Source organism: Osmerus mordax, chromosome 19 (genome assembly GCF_038355195.1).
Source record: "Osmerus mordax isolate fOsmMor3 chromosome 19, fOsmMor3.pri, whole genome shotgun sequence".
NCBI classification, from domain to species: domain Eukaryota; kingdom Metazoa; phylum Chordata; class Actinopteri; order Osmeriformes; family Osmeridae; genus Osmerus; species Osmerus mordax.
In genome coordinates this window covers 5,473,818-5,490,342 of record NC_090068.1, presented here as the reverse complement: position 1 = coordinate 5,490,342, position 16,525 = coordinate 5,473,818, and the positions used below count along the sequence as shown (strand labels likewise).

At 51.5% G+C, this 16,525-nt stretch overlaps 1 protein-coding gene across 2 annotated transcripts; it reads right to left on the bottom strand.

Moving 5' to 3' along the window:
• Positions 1-1,691: 1,691 nt before the first annotated feature.
• Positions 1,692-16,227, bottom strand: slc7a1a (solute carrier family 7 member 1a). Of its 2 annotated transcripts, none has more exons than XM_067256963.1 (12): positions 16,041-16,227; positions 12,619-12,801; positions 12,202-12,360; positions 11,626-11,800; positions 11,267-11,400; positions 9,267-9,489; positions 8,120-8,259; positions 6,265-6,367; positions 5,841-6,046; positions 5,333-5,484; positions 4,548-4,656; positions 1,692-4,239 (listed from the first exon to the last, which is right to left on the bottom strand). In XM_067256963.1, exons 1-12 carry the CDS (start codon positions 16,225-16,227, stop codon positions 4,049-4,051), a joined length of 1,962 nt encoding a protein of 653 aa, XP_067113064.1. In that variant the 3' UTR covers positions 1,692-4,048. The 2 variants fall into 2 exon arrangements, with proteins under 2 accessions (XP_067113064.1, XP_067113063.1); XM_067256962.1 differs by lacking the exon at positions 8,120-8,259 and adding an exon at positions 7,103-7,239.
• Positions 16,228-16,525: the final 298 nt, after the last annotated feature.

The following is a 16,525-nucleotide window of genomic DNA, read 5'->3' as shown; positions in this document are numbered from 1 at the left end:
GCAGGATTTGAACCTCCAACCCTGAGGGTGGTGAGACCAAGTGCGCTGCATGTTCCAGTTAGTCCAGCTGTTCCGACAGAGGTTGTAGCTACAGGCAGGACACACAAAAGAAGCGCCAACTCGCGCACCGGCCCCAACTAATCACGTCAACGAGCCCCCCCCCATCGATCCAGCAGCGCAAAACATTTACCCTAACCCAATCTTCACCTTTTTTTTCATCCCTCTCTCCCCCCCTCCATGCCTCCCTGCGTTGGTGGAACCATATCTTGTCAACGGAGTGGATCAAGCGTGGGTCAGATGTAAAGCCTGGATAATCTATCACAGATCGTTATCCTCAGAGACGATCACCTCCGTTCATCGCTCCTTCCGAGCCCCCTCCCCTCTCTCTCTCTCTCTCTCTCTCTCTCTCTCTCTCTCTGCTTCTCTCTCAGTTTTACCTTCGCTTTTCATCTCAACCCCAGCTTGCCCTCCTGCCCTCGTTCTCGCCCAACATTCCATGGGAGCTCCCCTCGTGCGAAAAAATCTAGTTCAAGACAATGTTTATATGCATATTCATTGGTGGGCTATACAATGTTTTCTGTGCCCCCGGTTGCGGTTTGCAAACACTCCAAAAATATATGTATATAAGCATAAATGTATTTCCATATATTTATAGAAAATGCTTAGGATAAAATAAAGCCAGTGCCTTTTCTACCAATAAATCTGAAAAATAATATAGTACTGTTGACATATGGTCTGCAGATTATTATATTTTTTTTTTTTTCTTTACAGATGCAAACGACGAGACAAAATTATAATTTTTTATTATAATTATAATCTTTTCTACCAATAAATCTGAAAAATAATATAGGACTGTTAACATATGGTCTGCAGATTATTATATATATTTTTATTTTCTTTACTGATGCAAACGAAACAAAATATTTTTTTTGAGTCACATGTTTGTGTCAGATTCGGTGAAATGATTCGGTAAGTCTGCACTGTCTGCTACAAGCCGCGGCGTTCACCACCTTATAGGAAAACATACGTTTTTTTTCAATCTTTCCGTAACAACGGAAATGGTCTGTTTACAATATTCCTCCGGTTGCAGATCAATCTAGACAAAACATAAAACAACCAAAAACTCACCGTTATCCTGTTCGAGGGAGAAATATCTTTATCCTTTTGAAAGAAGCCACATGGACGCGTCTAGCTCGCTCCGATCGGAGATGGAATGAGTTGGAGACTAGGCTCCAAGAGAAGAGAAGAAACGCGGTGCTGATGCTGCAAGCCACAGCAAGATGCTTCGGTGCAGTCTGACGGTCGCCAACCTCTCAGTTTTCCGTACATGCTTGGGCTTGCGACACAAAAGTGCTCTCTGCTGGTTGAGATCAGTATTGCAGACGTAAACACCTGACGCAGGTAGGTTTGTGCTACGGTAACAGGACACGACTCAATGTGCACGCAGGGCGAGAGGTTCTGCAAGAGAATGGCGACTTATAAATAATAAAAAAACTAAAACAAACAAAAAAACAAGACAATACAAAGGAAATCTTAGTCAGTTGATAGGCAACTACCCCAGTACAATTTTGTAGAGAATATAGCCAAGCCTACTTACATTTTATTTAACAGAAACATCGAGCATCCGGCTTACACATGTAGGCTATGACTTCAGCGGCAGAGATGACTAATAGACTTAATGTGACAACGTCTTAATAGTTTCAAAAGCTTGTTTTATTTACAGCAGAAAATGAAAGAAAGCAGGTCACGACTTAGGGAACTGCTTGAACCATTAAACCAGAAAGACAACAGCCTACACACAAGCGCACACACACGCACACACATTTACGTTGTCCAGCACAACAAAACTCCATACACACGAAACTTTTAAAAAGCGGTGACAAACAACAAAATACGCCAGGGATACGGGTGATTTGGATTTAGGAAATGTCATATGTATCTGATATGTCAGGGTTTCTGGTCAGACAGGTGGATGGCCCCCTTTTCTGGACAGGAAAGACGGATCTCCTGTCGCTGCACGACGGGGCAGTGCCGCACTCAAGCATTATCTGCGTATATAATCCACACACGCCTAACACAAGCAGAATGGCTGTTCCAAAAAAGTAGGGTCCGTTAAATTTCTTTCCAAAACCGCCGGGGTTTAGTTTGAGATAGTCTACAGATACAGACAATTTGAGATTTCAACACATTAAAATCAAATCATTCCGATATCTCACTTTCAATTTAACAGAAAATGGCACCTGTTTACTCGTCGTGCTATTTTTGTAAGCTGAGTCAACGGACTTACTGAAAAAAAGCGAATTAGTGCAACTTACAAATAATTTACTGCAAGAAATATAAACCATATTTTATGTACAGAAAATTGATTTGTGCATATTGCAACATGAACCATACATACTATTCTAGAAAAACAGTTAAACAAACATGTTTACCTGGCTAAATAGGCCTACCTCCAAATAGTTTTTTTCTTTATCAAAATTGACAAAGTTATGGTTTTTAATAAGGTATTTTATTTAGGCTATACAAACTACACCCATTTTAAAACTATGAAACATTATTCACCATTGGTTTATATTTGCATATATTTCTTTAGTTTATATAATTGCACTGGTTACTATAGGCTCAGAAATGGCTGCACACATCTCTATCTGTGTGTGATGTCGCAAAACACCTTCCAGCTACCTCCAGGGTACAAAAATAAACAAACAAACAAACAAAAAACCCAGATGTTTAGTGCAGTGGTCACCAACTAAGCTACCGCTAAAAATCAGTCTACAGAGTAAAGTTAGTCCGTAGTTAGGGTTACACCAAAGCACAAACAAAACCCAGACCATCCACCATCTTTTTTGTGGTTGTTGAAAACATCAAATAACAGAAAACCTCCACTAGGCCTATACGCTCCTCCTGGTTAGCAGCAGTGGTAGCGGTGACAGCGAGGCACGCGGGCGTCGCCTCCACTTGCGAGGGCGCGTCGGGACACAGCAGCCAGCACTGTGACGATCTAGAGGATCTGGAGGAACACAACCCGCCCAGGTCCGACACTGTGTTGAACCACAACTGCCACCTCACCTCTAAGGCACTGGATCAATACAACCTGATCTTATATCAATTGAACCCACTTAGGTTTCAATACACACAAAAACTGTATCAGTAGGCCTGCATACCAGTTAGGTATCGATACACCCCTATAGTAATGCATTGATATATCCCCTAATCAGGTATTTATATTCACATTGAAATTAATACTAATTTCTTTTCTACAAGTGTTATAACACTACTGCATCCATATGCACTTCTGTTATTCATAGGCAAACTTCCAACAGCAGTTTTTTCAGATTAGATGAATATCTAATTGGTTCTTGCCTGAGATGTTATAACGCCATCTGGTGGTGAACGAGAGATAGCACATCTCTGTGGCAAAGAGTTTTTTTTACAAGCCATGTGCTCAACCCATACAGGTCCATAAACACCCCCACAGACATCGCAAGGTGACAAAATTTGTTATCTACTGTTATTTTCAGACGAACGGCAAAACAAAGAACCGGAGCAAATCAAATGTATATTTGGGTTTCAAATTTTAGAGAAAAAAAAACTAATGTTAGCTTTTAGTTAGACAGTTAATATCCAAAAAAGGCAATGCGACGCAACGGCTGGGAGCCAAAATGGCCGCCCGTGGCTCTCAGTTTCTCCACAGCTTCACCTACTGCATGCATGTCATGTCTCTGAAGTCTGATGGGGGAAAGGGGAGGGCGAGGATCCTTTGAGGGTGCAAAAATAACACAAAGGCCTCCTGGGAACGCCAAATCAGCGTGTGAGCACAGGGCCAGGAGAGCCTTTTTCCAGGCGCTGACGCAAGCTCTCTGTCCGCTCAGAGTCAGTGAACCGAGGGAGCGTGGCATTCGTGTAGCGTTCAGGTTCACTCGTGCAGCTCAACAAAACGTTCATAACGCTTGGGACAGATAGACAAGACTGGGGGGTCAAGGTGAGGGGTGGGGGGGGAGTTGGAGCGGGGGGAGGGGGCAGGGGGGCGGGGGGGGGTTTGCAGGTCCTAGAGTTCTCCGTCGTCCTCCCCTTGGGCTTCCAGGCCGCTGTGGAGGAAGGCCTCCTTCTCGGGCGACAAAGACTCGTCGTTGCGGGCGTGGCTGGGCTTGTAGCCGTTGAGCTCGGTGTCGGGCGAGGAGCGGGCCAGGGCGGCCTCGGCGCTGTGGTGGATGCCGTAGCCGAAGTAGATGACGAAGCCTGGGGGGGGGGGGGGGAGGGGAGGGACACAGGGTCTGTTAACACACCGCCGGAACTCGACCACACTCGTCAGGTCAAGGGGGGAGAGGCAGGTTTCGACTTCCCCCTGGCACTGCCGTCACACCGTGACATAGTAAACACGCAAGCACATCATTTGATTCGGAAGAATTTGAATTCGCGGGCGAACGAACGAGCCATGTGAAAGGATCCTGCACCGCCGTGTCAAAGAAGCCTGTATGAGAGTTCCTGCAGGGAGAGAAACTAAAAAAAACGTGGCGGGTGTTTGTGAGCGCTCGGAGGCGAGCTACCTAGGGACATCCAGACGGCGAAGCGAATCCACGTCCCTCGGTCCAGCTGCATCATCAGGTAGACGTTGACGAACATGCTGACCACCGGCAGGATGGGGAGGAGGGGCACCTGGAGGGAGGGGGCGGGGGATACGCATCACAAACGAGGAAGTAGCGAGGGCTGACTTTAGTATACTAGCCGTTCCCCACACACAGACATCGGCTCTCGCTGTATGCCGTATGAGCAGTCCCGTTTCGGAGGGGTTTTCAGTTCAAGACAAAGGGCCTGACTTGGGTGGAACAGAGAGCGGGGGAGAAAACTCCCTACATTTACATTTAGTCATTTAGCAGACGCTCTTATCCAGAGCGAATTACAGCAAGTACAGGGACTTTCTCCCCGAGGCAAGTAGGGTGAAGTGCCTTGCCCAGGGACACAACGTCAGGCCGGGAATCGAACCAACAACCTTCTGATTAATAGCCCAACTCCCTAACCGCTCAGCCATATGACCCCCCGATGATGACATGCAAACGTTTTAAACCGCGACTGAGCTTCAGTGTAGAGAAGGGACATGGGGGAGTGAGATGAGGGGAGGGAGGGAGGTGGGTGGGTGGAAGAGGCAGGGGAGAAGAGAGGGAGGTAATGAGGGAGGAGGAGAGGAAGGAGGAGGGAGGAAAGAAGGAGAGGGGGGGTGGGAAGGAGGAGGGAGGGAGTGAGGGAGGGAGGAGAGGGGGCGGGTGGGAAGGAGGAGGGATGGAGGGGGCGGGCGGGCGGGTGGGAGAGGGGTACGGAGGCGTGGGGGGCGGACCTTGAAGGAGAGCTTGGTCTTGCTCTCGGGCTGCCTCCCGATGACGACGGTGAGGATCATGCAGACCAGGAAGAGCAGGGTGAGGGCCACCATGCTCCACACCGCCATGCCCCCCTGCACAGCCAGCACACTGAACACCAGGACCAGCGTCCCTGGAGATGAGGAGAGAGGGGAGGAGAGGGAAGGAGGAGGAGACCAGGAGAAGAGAGTGGGGGAGGAGGAGGAAAGGAGACCAGTAGGAGAGGGGTAGACCAGGAGGAGGGGAAGGGAGACCAGTAGGAGAGGGGTAGCCCAGGAGGAGGGGAAGAGAGACAGTAGGAGAGGGGTAGACCAGGAGGAGGGGAAGGGAGACCAGTAGGAGAGGGGTAGACCAGGAGGAGGGGAAGGGAGGCGGAGAGTACAGGAAACAAGAACAAACTGCGTCACAACGGAGTAGTCTCTCAAAAACAGAAAGTACGTAGGTCTGGTGTGTGTGCTTGTGTGTGTGTGTGTCGGCATGCTCTCCCACCCAGGACGCTGACACAGATGTTGACGGTGAACCCGGAGAGGGCGGAGGGCTCGGTGTTGCTGGGGAACAGTATGGTCTTCAGGCTCAGTCTCTCCTCCACCCCTGGCAGGATGCCCATGCTGGGGGCGCTGATGCCATCGCTTAGCTCCACCTCCTCCTGCGTGTTGGCCATCTGATAGGTCGCGCTGGGCTGATCCGGTTGGTACCTGGCATGCGTACGCCACCCACCCCCACACACACACACAGGCACACACACATACATAAACACACACACACATACACACATACATACATAAACACACATAAGCCCGTCGTCCACACACACATGCAAGCCAAACACAGACATCCGGTTTAGAATATACACTCTCCAGACATGATCTAGTCTCAGGTGTGTGTGTGTGTGTGTGTGTGTGTGTGAGCTGACCTGAGAACTAGCACACAGGCAGCCACCAGGGTGTAGGCCAGCAGAGTGCCTATAGACATGAGATCCACCAAGTCTTTCAGGTCAAACAGGAACGCCATGATGGCTGGAGGCATGGAGAGAAGAGAAGAAGATGAGAATGAGAGCAGGGGGGGGGGGAGAGAGAGTGAGAGTGAGAACAAAAAAGAGAGAATGAGAGAGGGCGAGAGACAAGAAAAGAGACAGATGGAAAGAGAGAGAGGGAGAAAAAGAGACAGAATGAGAGACAGACTGAGAGAGAGAGAGAGAGAGAGAGAGAGCAAGAAAGAGATGGAGGGAATGATGGAGGAACATGTTGAGAGATGGAGTGAGTGTGGGAAAGAAATGGAGAAAGCAAGATAGATTTTCACCATAAGACACTTTGGTTTGGAGTACTGAATCCCACGTGGGGTATACGTATCTCGGTCAAGAAACGTGGTAAGTTCTAGAGTTCACGACAGACAAGAACCGAACATCAGTATCCAGCCTCCTAACGACAACCATCGCCACCACCATCCTCTTCATCTTCTCTTCAGAGACACGAGACATCCAGACGTACGCTCACAGAGTCCCTTTTCTTTCCTAGTTTCTCACTTTGCTCTCTCCCCCTCCTTCACCCGGTCTATACCTCCCCCTCCCCTCCCCCTGTCTTTACCACTCATTCACCCTGACTCTCCCTCACTCCCTCCCCGCCTCACCCTGTCTCTCCCTACCCCCCCACCCCCACCCCCCACCCTGTCTATATACCTCTCCTTCGCCCTCTATTTCCCTCCCCCCCCCCCCCCCCTCTCCCCCCCCCCCCCCCCCCCCCCCCCTCTCTTACCGGACATGACCCCGGCGGCCATGGTGGACACGATGGGCGTCTTCCTCTCGCTGACACGCGCCAGGAAAGAGAAGAGGAGGCCGTCCCGCGCCATGGCGAAGATGATGCGGGGGAGGGGGAACATGGAGCCCAGCAGACTGAGGGGGGGGGGGGGAAGGGGAGGGGAGGGGGAAGAGAAGGAAGGAGGGGAAGAGAAAAGGGGGGGATAGGCAGGAATGGTGGGACAGGAAAGAGAGAGGGGGGGGGGCGGGGTAGGCAGGGAGGGAGGGCAGAGAGGGAGGGCAGAGAGAGGGGAGGTAGGAAGAAAGATGGAAAGGTTGAAGGGGGAGAGCATGGGATTGTGTAGAGACAGAGAGAGTAAGAAGGAAAAGGAGTGAGAGGTTTGAACGCGTACGGGAGGGTAGGGGAGAGATAGGGGAGAAAAGGGGGAGTGAGGGTGGAGGAGGTAGAGAAGTGAGAGGAAAGAAGGGGAGGAATGAAAACAGTACTATGTATCGCAGCGGTGGGACAAGGGGAGAGGGGGGCGGGCAAGCTTAGACTCTCCTCCCTCCAATGAGATGCATGCTCAGAACCCATGTGACAGCCCCCAAATCCAATAGGAACAGGTGCTCGGCATTAGTCAGTAGTCATGGAAACAGCCGCCACGGCAGCGCATTGGCCACAGGTTAACCCCGACCTGACCCCACCAAACCAAACTATAAATGGACCATGCGTGTTACCACCCGTGGTCCACAACCTGACCGTGACGTTAGTGAAATCTGCAGGTTATTGTGAACTTGACCAGAACCAGACTTGGGTCAGACATCTATCGACTACTTGAGTTTTTGGGGTGCACTTGATTGAAGTCTCACGGCCCCAAACACTTCCGTCCACATTGTACTCGTAACCTAAATCAAGCACACCTCAAGTGCTTAACAACAGCAGGACATTCTAGGAAGCCTGTTTTCGTCGGATGGAGACAGGGCCGGGGGCGGGTGTCCGCGCGGGCCCGGTGCGTGCGTGTTAGTGGAGTCTCACCTGCCACTATGCCGGAGGTGAGAGTGGCGGCGAGCGGCGTTTTGGTACGTGTGCTGATCGTGGCCAAGTACTTGAAGAGCAGGCCGTCATCGGCCATGGCCCAGATCACACGGGGCATGGGGAACATAGCACCCAGCAGGCTGGCAAGGGGAGAAGCACACACACACACCCGTGCACGCACATCCCCGCCCACACGTACGCATGCATGGACACACACACACAAACACACAAACAGATAGACACACCATGCAAGTTAACTGTCGGTTTCTATGTTGTCCTGGTTGGAGGGCCAATCAGAGCTGAGGTCGCCTCCTTAAAACCACACGGTGTCATCATCGCCATGACAACATCTTGGGTTTATTCCCATTCACGGGTTGGCGGGTCAAGGGTAAGAGTCAAATATAGGATCTGGTTTGGTTTATGCTTTAGATGTCAAAAGGGTAAGTTGCAGGAGAACAAGTATTTTCCCCCGGGGACTTTGTTTCCCAGGGTACCCTTGCTCCTGCTCTGACGGACAGCTGGGACAGCCAATCAGCCAGCTCAGGTAGTCAGTAGGATGGTATTAGGATGATTTGGATTGGTTGTGTGAATGGTGGGTGGGAAGAGAAATTAGTTAGCTAACACCTGGCGTGCGATGAAAGAGAGTTTCAATCAGGCAAGCACACAGAATCAATAACAAATCAAAAACAAATCAAAAACAGATTTGTAAAGTTACATTATAGCGGACAATTTGATTAGGGTATTTTGATAGTGTTGTCAGGCAATAAACGTATACAAACAGTTCTTACTAAATTAAACTACACATTTATTTTCTTGAGTTGAAAAGTTGGAAAACAAAGTAAGAACATTATTCTCTCCCGGGGTAGGAGTTTGAGTCAGCATTACATAACTGCGGAGAGAAAGATTTATGGAGCAATATGCTTCGCCAATTCCCCGCTTGTATTTTTAGCCAAGGGGGTCGAGTACCCTCCACAGTTAAATTTACACTTGCACACACACACACACACACACACACACGCGGTCTGTGCTCGTCACGCCACCGCTGCGTGTGTGCGTGCGGAGAGAACAAAGTACTCGTTCACCTCGTGACAGGTGCTTGTTTTCCGAAACGTGTGCGGGCGCGTGCGCGTGTGCGAACGTTCCTCACCTGGTGGACAGGGCACACAGCGAGCCCACGGCCACGGCGTAGGTGGCGCCCTCCCAGCCCACGTACTTGAAGGCGGCGGGCAGGGGGCTGTTCTTGTCCAGCATGTAGTAGGGCATCATCATGGTGAGGGCCGCCGACACGCCAAAGTACGCCACGAAGCAGATGAGCAGCGACGACACGATGCCTATGGGGATGGCCCTCTGGGGGTTCTTCACCTCCTCGCCTTGGGTCGGGGAATGGGGGAGGGGGAAGGATGAAGGGGGGGGTGGTTGGTTAAAGGGAGGGTAGGCACGTTTTGGAGAAAACGAGCAACGTTGGCTCGAGTTTGACAGTATCCAACCCGACATATACCCACCCCCTCACTTCAAAGCCACTCCTCCAAAACACATGAACGTGCTGCTTGACTACTGCCGGGAGGCAGAGCGACAAGTAGCCTGTCCATTCATTCCGTTCTGTCCGAACGAAATGATTGGTTGTGTTCAAGGTGTTCTCCCTCCCATTATCACACCCATTACAAACCACACTCCCTCCCTAACCCTGAAGCCACCGTTTCCGTGGGGACCGTAAAAAACGGGACACACATGGAGAAACCAGGACCCCTTGTCTTTTTCTTCAAATGGTACACATCATTCTCGTTTCGCGGTCGTTGGCGGAGACGTGCCAAACCCCAAGAACACTTCAGCAAAGAGTCAGCAGTATTTCTTTTGTGTGTGTGTGTGTGGGGGGGGGGGGTGGAGTGTTTCTGCTTTTACGTAACAACCCAGGCAGTGAGACAGAGCTCCACTACAGATGTGATTTAGATGTGTGTGTGTGTGTGTGGGGGGGGGGGGGGGGCTGAGGAGGGCAGAGGGGGGCTGCTTACCCTGACTCTGACCTTGCCCTGGGGCCGGGGGGGGGGGGGGAGGAGTACGTGCACATCGATTGCCGATTTGTAAGGGGACCCGGGGGGTTAGGGGTCCCAGAGGTCGGTCGACTGGACACTGAGCGTAGCCAGGCGTTACGGGGGTTCAGTCAGGGTGTGGGGGTCCTGGGGTGGACCCCCAGTCCTGTACGCCATCTCTGGTCTCGTGCCACGTGAATGTAGGGCTTGAGGGCTGAGCCACGAGCGCAGCCGGAGTGAAGAGGGTGAATGAGCAGATGGGGAGGTAGCAGCGGGGTGGCTGCTGTGTGTGTGTGTGTGTGTGTGTGTGTGTGTGTTCCTTGCTGTTGCTGTGTGTAATCTGGGATATGGTGTGACCCAGCGTGTGGGTCTTCAGAGCTGACCTTAAATAGGGGGCATTGGTGTGGGTGTGTGCGCTTAACACTACAGCTCAGAACTGTTTCGGGTGGGGTGGTTGGGAAGGTGTGTGTGTGTGTGTGTGTGTGAGGGGAGATATACAGTACATGAGAGTTGCCCATACAAGCCATGGGACAGGCAAAGAGCCAATCGCCCCCTGAGCCAATCGCAGTGCTGGAAAAGAGGGGGTGGGCAACGTACGTTTGAGAGAGGGGGAGAGGCATAATAAACACACCCTCCATCTCAGAGACCTTGAGCTGGGGTAAACAAAGCAGGCACTGTGCTACAACACACACATTCGCGCGCACACACACACACCAGGGGCCAACCATGCCCAGGGATCAGGGTAGGGTGAGAAAAAAAACAAAAACAAGGGACAAACTTAACTTCCCTAAACTCCAGATCTTGTCAGTTATTGCTCAGGCTTGCGTCACGGATCCCTGGCATGGAGCCAGGAGCACTTGAGAGGCCAAACACGGAAACCAAACATGCACTTCCACCCACCCCCCTCCCCCAGACCCCCCCTGTGGACCCCTCACCCTAAAGACAAAGCCCCTTTCAGAACATCACCTATTCCCCCCCCCCACCCCCCATTCATCATATTTCTTCCTTTTTCAATTTCTTATTTCTTTCTTTTCTGGAATGTCGGACAGGACAGGTGGACGGAGGGGGACGGAGAGACTGACAGGCGTGATGGACAGTCGTGCTGTCCTCCTGTACTGACCTGTGGTGGCTATGCAGTCGAATCCCACAAAGGCATAGAAACAGGTGGCGGCTCCTGAAAGGACGCCCGTGAATCCGAAGGGCATGAACCCGCCCACTCCTAAACTCTCCGGACTGGGCAAGGGCTCTGACACGCTGGAGAGATGGGGGGGGGGGGGGGGGGGGGGGGGGGGGGTGAGAGAAGGAGAGAGATAGATAGAAAGAGTTTAACTACGTTGAAATTATTCATGACAATCATTCATTTATTCATATTTGAGTGTGTACGTGTGTCTGTGTGTGTGTGTGCATGCGTGTGTCTGAGTGTGTGCGTGTGTCAACGTGTGTATGAGTGTGTGTGTGTGTGTGTGTGCCTGTGCTCACTTGAGGCTGGAGTTGGTGATGTTGGGGTGCAGAATGAGGTCTGGGTCCAGGTGCCAGTTCTTCAGCGTGCCCTTGACCAGACCAGACACCACCATGAACAGCAGCACCAACACGTTGATGCAGGTGAACACCTTGTTCACCATGGCAGACTCCTTCACCCCAAACGCCAAGAGGCCTGGGGAGAGGAGGAGAAAGGGGAGGGGATGAGAGGAGGAGAAAGGAGAGGAGGAGAAAGGAGAGAATGGACCCCTCACCCTAAAGACAAAGCCCCTTTCAGAACATCACCTATTCCCCCCCCCCCACCCCCCATTCATCATATTTCTTCCTTTTTCGCCCTTTTAGGAGAGTAGAGGAGGGAAGGGGCGAGGAGATGAAAGGAGAGGGGAGGAGATGAGAGGAGGAAAGGAGAGGAGAAGAAAGGGGATGAAATGACATGAGAAAATATACGAGGGAAAAGGAAAAGAGGGGAGAAAAGATTGAGGGGATCGGAGTCCGGATTGGAGAAGAGGAACACGCATCGAATGTCCCCGAAGCGACCTTAAATGACACTTTTCAGATCATGTGTGTGTGTGCTACCTGTGAGGGTGATGATGATGACCACGGCGAACATGTCGGGGTATTCAGCCAGAATGCCCGGAGCCTTCATGGCCATGTTCTCTCGGCAGAAGCTCTCAATGTGCTTCCCTATCAACTCATCAAAGGTGGCGCTCCACGCCCGGGCTACACTGGAAGTACCTAGGGGAGGGGTGATGGGAAGAAGGAGAGGAATGAGGGGAGAAGTAAGGGAGGGGGGAGGGGAGGAGGGAGAGGGAAGGAGGGGGAAAGAGAAAGGGATAGAGGGAGAGAAAGAGACAGAGGAAGGGCGAGCGAGAGGAAGGCAGGGACGGAAAACAAAATGAGGAACAGAGGAAGGGGAGCGAGCGACAGCGCCGATCGTATCCAATCACAGACTTCCCCCCCCTCCCCTGGTCCCGCCCCTCTGCGGAGACTGACCTATGATGTAGGAGAGGATGAGGTTCCAGCCGGTGATGAAAGCCCACAGTTCCCCCACCGTCACGTAGCTGTACAGGTAGGCCGAGCCCGTCTTGGGGACGCGAGCGCCGAACTCAGCATAACACAGCCCAGCCAGGACAGACGCCAGAGCAGCGATGAGGAAGGAGAGGACGATGGCGGGACCTGGAGGAGGAGGAGGAGGACAGGATTCTAAATATTTCTGCGTATATGAGAACCTTCCAAAAGGAACCTTTTTTTGCGTTTCCTGACACAAGAACACAGAAACAAGTCTCTCACTAAACCCCCCACCCTCCCCCACCCCAAGAACCTTCACAAGGTTCCACATCCACTTCCTCCATCAACAAGCCCGCATAACCGAATCAGAATCAGAATGGGATTTATTCGCCATGAAAGTTTGCACAGACAAGGAATTTGCTTTGGCAGGAAGGTGCATACAATAAACATATACCTAAAATTTCAATATGTGGACTATCTATACTAAGGGTACATAAACTAGCAGTACTAAGTGGGATTAGAATAGAATTAAATATACAATAAAATAAAATATAAGTTGCCGTAAATTACAATATAAAAATACAAAAATACAAATATTACAAAAAATACAAATGTACAAGATACCATTATTGTAATGCAGTGCAAAAAGCAGTGTGTTTTAAGCAAGAAGTCATTAGAGTCAGTGTGGTCCCTTGGCCTTGTTGAAGAGGCCAACAGCGGAAGGGAAGAAACTGTTTTTGTGGCGTGAGGTATTGGTCCTGATGGACCGCAGCCTTCTGCCGGAGGGGAGTGACTGAAACAGGGAGTGTCCAGGGTGGGAGGAGTCGGCCACAATCTTCCTCGCTCGCCTCAGGGTCCTCGAGGTGTGCAGGTCCTCGAGGGTAGGCAGATTGCAGCCAATCACCTTCTCAGCAGTGTGGATGATACGCTGCAGTCTGCTCTTTTCCTTGGCAGTGGCAGCAGCATACCAGACGGTGATGGAGGAGGTGAGGATGGACTCAATGATGGCTGAGTAGAAGTGCACCATCATTGTCTTTGGCAGGTTGAACTTCTTCAGCTGCCGAAGGAAGTACATCCTCTGTTGTGCTTTCTTGATGAGGGAGCTGATGTTCAGTTCCCACTTGAGGTCCTGGGAGAGTATAGTGCCCAGGAAGCGGAAGGACTCCACAGTGGTTGACTGGGGAGTCACACAGGGTGATGGGGGTGAGTGGGGCTGTGTTCCTCCTGAAGTCCACAACCATCTCCACTGTCTTAAGAGCATTGAGCTCTAAGTTGTTCTGGCTGCACCAGGTCACCAGGTTGGCCGCTTCCCACCTATAATCAGACTCGTCTCCACCAGAGATGAGCCCAATAAGGGTGGTGTCGTCCGCAAACTTCAGGAGTTTGACGGACGGATGACTGGAGGAGCAACTGTTGGTGTACAGGGAGAAGAGCAGAGGAGAAAGGACACAGCCCTGAGGTGATCCGGTGCTGATGGACCGGGAGTCAGAGACTTGTGTTCCCAGCTTAACGCACTGCTTCCTGTCAGACAGGAAGTCTGTGATCCACCTGCAGGTGGAATCAGGCACGTTCAGCTGGGAGAGCTTGTCCTGAAGCAGGGCGGGGATGATGGTATTGAAGGCAGAGCTGAAGTCCACAAACAGGATCCTGGCATAGGATGCTGGGGAGTCCAGGTGCTGTAGGGTGAAGTGGAGGGCCATGTTAACTGCATCGTCCACAGACCTGTTGGCTCTGTAGGCAAACTGCAGGGGGTCCAGTAGAGGGTCAGTGATGGATTTAAGGTGTGCCAGCACCAGGCGCTCGAAAGACTTCATTACCACAGAGGTCAGGGCGACGGGTCTGTAGTCATTATGTCCTGTTGGCCTTGGCTTTTTGGGCACAGGGATGATGGTGGAGGACTTGAGACAGGCTGGCACATGGCATGTCTCAAGGGAGGTGTTAAAGATGTAGGTAAACACCGGAGACAGCTGGTCAGCGCAGTGCTTGAGGGTGGCTGGAGAGACAGAGTCCGGCCCAGCTGCTTTGCGGGGATTCTGCCTCTTGAAAAGTCTGTTAACTTCACCCTCCTGAATGGAGAGAGTCGTCACTGTAGAGGGGGGGAGGTGGGAGGCCTCCTGGGTGGGAAGGGGTAGTTCAGGACAGTCCAATTGTCTTTCAAATCTGCAGTAGAACTCATTCAGGTCGTTGGCCAGGCGGGAGTCGTTAGTGGAGTGGGGGGCTCTGGGCTTGTAGTTGGTAATCTGCCTGAGCCCTCTCCAGACAGAAGCAGAGTCGTTTGCAGAGAATTGGTGTTTTAGTCTCTCTGAGTACAGTCGTTTAGCCTCCCTCACCGCCTTGCTAAACCTGTTCTTCGACTCCTTGAAACTGTCTTTGTCCCCACTCCTAAACGCGGCCTCTTTCTCTGACCTCAACCTTCTGAGTTTAGCAGATCCTCCATAGCTTCACTGGTCCACTGTTTTGATGTCCTCACAGCAGGCTTACAGCGCTTTAGCTTCTGCCTGTATGCAGGAATCAGGTGGACCATGGCGTGGTCAGAGTGACCCAGTGCTGCTCGGGGGACCGCATGGTATGCTTTGCTGATTGTAGAGTAGCAGTGATCCAAGGTGTTTCCTTCTCTGGTAGGGCATTTGATGAATTGTCTATATTTTGGGAGTTCTTGAGTGAGATTGCCTTTGTTAAAGTCACCTAGCACAATAACCAAGGAATCCGGATTTTCATGCTCCACACTCAGTATCTGGCTGGCGAGCACACGTTGAGCCTCATTGACGCTAGCCTGCGGAGGCATGTAGACGCCAACCAGAATGAATGATGCAAACTCTCGTGGCGAGTAAAAAGATCTACAGTTAATAAAAAATGATTCCAGATCAGGAGAACAGTGCTGCAGAATCACTGTCACATCTTCACACCAGCCACTGTTACTGTAAAAACAAATACCACCGCCTTTCGTTTTGCCAGAGAGCACAGGGTCACGATCCGCTCTCAGCAGTTTGAAACCTGCTAGCTGTAGCGCAGAGTCTGGGATCAGTTCACTCAGCCATGTCTCCGTAAAGCACAAAACGGAAGATGAATGAAAGTCTCTGTTTTTCCACACCAGTAGCTGAAGTTCATCCAGTTTGTTGCTCAGTGAACGCACGTTGGAGAGAAATATCCCCGGTAACGCTGTGCGTGCCCCACTCCGACGGAGTCGCACCAGAGCACCGGCTCGTTTGCCTCTCCTACGACGCTTCGCTGCTAGGACAAAGCCGAGGGTGGCTTTGACTATAATTCCCACTAATTCTGCCGCTGGAAGCAGAAAAGTGGGAAATAAAACCACAGGAGTTGTAGTCACACAACAACAAAGCGCCTCACGAAAACGCCCAAACCGTATAGATGTTCCATCTCTAGCTCCAAACCCCTGAGGGTGTTACCTGCATTCTCTCGCGCCACGGCGCCCGCCAGGACGTAAACGCCGGCGCCTAGGGTGCTGCCCACGCCCAGCGCCACCAGGTCGAAGGTGTTGAGGCATCGCGACAGGCGGGAGTCCTCCGAGTTGCAATGGACCACCTTCACCCTCAACAGCTGCTTCCCGAAGCCCAGCAGCTTCTCCAGCGCCATGGCGACCGCAGGGGGGGGGTCAAAGGTCGAGCGGCGGGGGGGACGGGCCGAGGTCAGGGGTGAGAGGTCACTCGCACCTGGGGGAGAGGCAGAGCTAGGTTGGTAATTCACCCTGTGGATGAATGAAATCAATGGAGTCGACATTTGTGTACAGTTTGAATCTCGGTGTAGTCAGCCATAGTTATCATGGTGAACCATACAGCCCACTCACACAGGAAGACAGAGAGAGAGACACACACACACACACACACACACACACATACTTAGCTCCAAGTCCCAGGCATTTACTCCTGTACTG